Source organism: Nanorana parkeri, unplaced genomic scaffold, assembly GCF_000935625.1.
Source record: "Nanorana parkeri isolate BGI_ZX_2015 unplaced genomic scaffold, ASM93562v1 scaffold750, whole genome shotgun sequence".
In the NCBI taxonomy this organism is placed as follows: domain Eukaryota; kingdom Metazoa; phylum Chordata; class Amphibia; order Anura; family Dicroglossidae; genus Nanorana; species Nanorana parkeri.
Genome location: NW_017307018.1, coordinates 296,692 through 301,520, shown reverse-complemented (window position 1 = coordinate 301,520; position 4,829 = coordinate 296,692). Strand labels below are relative to the sequence as shown.

At 41.0% G+C, this 4,829-nt stretch overlaps 1 protein-coding gene across 1 annotated transcript in view; it reads right to left on the bottom strand.

Annotated features, from left to right (window-relative positions):
* TAGAP (T-cell activation RhoGTPase activating protein) overlaps positions 1-4,570 on the bottom strand; it is a 95,180-nt gene extending 90,610 nt beyond the window's left edge. The window contains exon 1 of the mRNA XM_018564425.1: positions 4,450-4,570. Within this exon, the coding sequence (XP_018419927.1) occupies positions 4,450-4,521 (72 nt within the window). The 5' untranslated portion in view covers positions 4,522-4,570. The remainder of the gene's footprint in view (positions 1-4,449) is intronic.
* Positions 4,571-4,829: the final 259 nt, after the last annotated feature.

The window sequence follows — 4,829 nt, the reverse complement described above, 5'->3', positions numbered from 1 at the left end:
GTGTTAGCAACAACTGTAGTTGTGGTTTAGAGTGGTTACTGCCCTCCACATTGTTTTTGTTATTTTGATATTTTATTGTTTTTCTTTTTAATGTACTTTTTTTTAATCCAATTTTCTTTACTGGCTCCTGAAAAAAAATGGGTTGGGATTTAATGTATCAGATTTTATTTATTTGGAGAGGTATATTTTATTTTGCTAGGGCCTTTTTTATTTCAGAGTACGCAGCATACGCTTGTTGCTGACACTGTGTGGTAAAGCTGTGTGCACCAAAGGAATACATATTTATCCTCCCTATTGTCATATCTGCCATTAAATTTAGGCAGTCCCCTTTATTTTAAAAAAATGTGAGACAGGCTTAAAGTGAGAGGCATAGGTTCTATACACAGAGGCAGTAGGTGGTGAGCAGGTTCTGCAGGACAAAGTGGTGGTTAGACTGAATCATCTAGAGGAAGGGCATGGCTGCCTCTTCTATCTCAGAGCAGCCATGCTATATAGCCAAAGCACACGCAGGAGGTAGTGAAGTGGCTGATGAAGCCCTCCTCTTTTTCCTGCTAGAGCCCTGGAAACTGGCAATGAGGAGTTGGATGGAATTATTTGATCACATGAGCAGCACGAGGCAGTGATGCTCCAGCAGCTGGAGCTTACTGTAAAGTGGGCACCAGCGATGAGCAAGAGATAGATGATGGGGTGGCAGACCATCTAATGGTGCCAATGATTGCAGATGAGGAAGGTTTAGATGGAGAGGCAGAACAGCAGTGAGAGAGGATTTTGTCCAGGGGCAGGGCAGCTTTCAGAGGACTGGAAGAAGCAGATGTCCTACCCCACAGGTACAGGCCAGTCCACAGATCTTTGCAGTGTGGGCCTTTTTTAATGTATCTGCTGCCTCTGCCTGCAGTGTATTAGCCGTGGCAAAATTACCAGCCATTTGAGCGTGGGAGCACGTGCATGAGGAAACACAACTCTGCTCCACAGAGCATAGTGGTGTGAGCAGCACCTCAAGAGACAATTCAGTAGCAAAAGGCACATACACTTCCTCCTAATCCCTCTCTTTCTGCATCTCCCCTTCCTCCATAACATTCTCGTGTGGCAAAAAAAAAAAATCACGCATGTACCATGTCTGGCAGATGTCCTCAACCTGATGGTGCCACGGTTCATAATGAAGTACCCTAGCTTTCAGGAGGTCCCTCATCAGGCCAGAAGGGTTTGTGGTCACTTTTGCAGTCATTCCTGGCCATTGCTTTCCTGGCAGAAATGTAGCACCAACATTAGCCACCTACCAGCCAACTCATCTGTGACTCCCCTCCACAATGGCAGATTCGCCCATCACTATTCAAGAGCTGGACAACTTTTTCTTGAAGCAACGACCTATATGAATACATGTGCTGTGCACTACACTCACTAGCAAATGACCATTGGTTTAATGGAGCTGTTAAATGACTCTCCAGGATCGTTTGCAATACCACTTTCTAAGCCTATCCAATCAGGTCCATTGTGCCTGCTACAAATTACTGGCTATATATTGACATCATGAACTAGATATGGAAAACTTAGTTTTTGTTCTTTGCTGTCTAAGGAAGACTTAACATATAACCATGTCTTTAGAATAGTTTTATTACGGAAGTTGTGGCTCTCCATGCTTTAAGGAAATATAAGACTCTGGATGCTCCAACAGCCTTGCATAGCAAGCTCCAGGTTATATACCTCTTATTTATAAGATTAAATGGTCTATACTAGGGATGCACCGATATATCGGCCGCCAAAACATATCGCAAAAATGCAGAAAGTTCAATTTTCTGGCCGTAATAGCAGTGCATCCATTCTTTCTCTCCTCCCTGCTGTGTACCAGCGGGGAGGAGAGAAACTGTCACGGGAGGCTGAGCACTGCAGGAGAAGAGCTCTGTGAGCAGCCGGCGTTTCTCCTCCCCGCACCGCTCAGCCTCCTGTGACAGATCGGGAGAGCGGTGTGGACGGGGACAGCCAGCGCTGTCACAGCAGGCTGAGCTCAGCTCGCTCAGTCTCTTGTGACTTGTTTCAGGAAGGAGAGCAGTACAAACACTCAGCGATAAGTGATCGCTGAGTGTTTGTAGATAATTGAGCACATAGTATGTTTACTATATCCTTTTGAATTATGAACGAATGGAAAGTGATCTACATCACCTCCTGTTTATTCATGGCTGTGGATATAGTAAACATACTATGTGCACAAGTTATGAATGAACAGGAACACTCAGTATAGAGGATTCCTGTTCATTTATAACAGGAGATGCAGAGAAAGAGATTGAGGACTCCGTGCCCTCAATCTATTTTTCTATTTTAAAAGGAAAATATAATAAGTCTGTTTAGACCCCCCAATATTTCCTCGAAGCCCCTAAAAGTAAAGTAAAAAAATAACAATTTGGAATAAAAATAAACATGTAAAAAGTTTATAAAAAATAAATAAAATATTTGTAAAAAATTTGAAAAAGTTAAAATAAAAAACATTTTCGGTTTCGGACCAACATTGTTTTTCATTTCGGTTTTGAAATGTTCATTTCAGTGCACCTCTAGTCTAGACCCCAAACCTTTACATCTGTTATGGATTTCAGAGTAATCCTGTTACAGGACTAAGAGGAGGACTCAATAGTGGGGACTGCAACGCAGGGCAATCTGAAGGGTACAATTATTGGTACTGGAATCTCCAAGAAATGCTAAGGGTTGAGTTTATCCACCAGCGTACTCCATAACTGAAATATCAGTTTTGTAATAGACTGATATGGTCACACCCTTAAAAACTTGTATTGTTGAAGATTGCAATTTTAGGAAACATACACTTGTGTAAAATAGCTAACAGATCCATGCATTTAAAGCAGAAAACCAGATTTTTGTTTTTACAGGACATACAGTCTCACACAGCCTGAATGAGTGATGTACTAATAGGAATATGTCTTATATAAATCTTTAATACCACCAGCTATGCAGGACTACAAATCCCAGCAATACATTATATTAGTAAGTTGGGATGCACCAATGCCAATACTGTTTTTTTTCACACGTACTTGTGAAAATGCCCCATACTAAGCGCAGGCAAAATTATCAGGGTCACATCGCTCGCATTTGCGACCGGCCCCTGGTGTCCGGCCAGTTGGGGGGAGCACATGAAGAAAGAAGAGGGCCCGCCAAATGCAGTGTTTTTGACACTTGCAGACCGCAGTTCAGACAGAGGGATGGGGAAGACGCTGTAGTGGGGGGATGGCCAGTCAGGGATCTCCATTTGCATGCACTATTTTTTATGACCGCAACGGAACGCAGGCATTGATTTGCCATGCGTTCCGGTGCAGGTGATCGCACTGCGGTGCCATTAACTATAATGCCCTCCACGCCCCCTCCCACTGAAAGAACGCAGTAAGCTGGCCGGGTTGCAATCCAGTGTGTTCCAGCACTAAATCGGCCGGAACACACTGGAGCTGATGTGAACTAGCCCTGAAAGTTAAAAAAAACATACTTTTTATTTAATAGAAGAAATAAAAAAGGTATCAAAATCATGTTTTTATTGGGGGGGGGGCCTTAATGGTTTCTTGCACCGGGGCCCTTGGGTTTCTAGTTACGCCTCTGACAACAAGGTACACAAGGAGTCTCATTCTAATAAGACTAACATGTTTAGTGAGTGATTTACTAATAAGGATATGTGTTTTCCAAGCCTTATAAAAAAAGTTTTTATTTTAAACACTTTGAGAACGAGAACCTCATTTTTTTTAAATGAGTAAATTGTACACCTATTAGTAAACTGTCTCAAACTTTTGACCAAAGGAACTAGACCTGAGTATAAGCATCTAAAACTGCCTAGAGTAAATCATACACCAATAGCTAGTCCTCCTGAATGTCTAATGAATGACATTGGCAAATGACATGGGAAATAGGAAAGCAAAAAATATAAACAATAGGTCTACTGATATATTTATTTGATATATTAGCTGCAAGCTTTTTAAGAATTTTACACCAAGTGTGGTGTACCAAAATAGAAAAAAATAACATTTTGTTTTTGTTTTTTTATCCATGTAAAAATTTTTTACCTCGACACTGCAAATAAATCCAAATAGGTTGCTAGTAAGTCTTTTCATTTAACACACAGCATGGCACTATATAAAGCGAATATGAAAGCAATACCAAAGCAATAATTCTACAAATGTTTCAAGCAGTGACTATTTGGGGACATGGAAAACAAACTGCAGTGCCAGTTTAGAGTGACTGGCATTTATAAAAATACCAAAGTTGGCTACAGTGATACTTGCCAGTTGCTATTGCAACAGATCAGGCACAAAATTCCCTTTAAGCATATAAAGAATCACCTGATATCTCAGCAGACGCAAGCCTGAGAGGGCAAAGCAGCTGAAAAGGCAGAGCATATTATGCATTCAGTGTAACACAATAGTTGTGTGCTACACAGAAATAACAGAAACTAACTGAACTCACTGTGTTTTTGTTGTGTAAAATCCCATCATAGCTTCCTCTGCGTGCCTTGTTCCTTGGGTGTGAAGAAGACATGGCAATAATGATCCACGTTAAGAAAAAGCTTGCTTTACAAATGCATGCCTAAGCAGACTCTGAACAGCTGAGCTCTTGACTAACCATTACATTCATATATACTCAGAGAGGAGGAGCTTTTCTCTTGACTGACAGCCAGTGCCATTATGCAGCTGAGAGATGTGTGATTCACAATGTTTTTGTCTGAATGATTTTTGTTATTACTACATTTTATTTATTATATTACAAACAAGTATATTACTGATATATAACTTGGGCCCCCCAACAGGAGATAGTGTATGAATTATGCTTGATCGACTCTAAAAAGG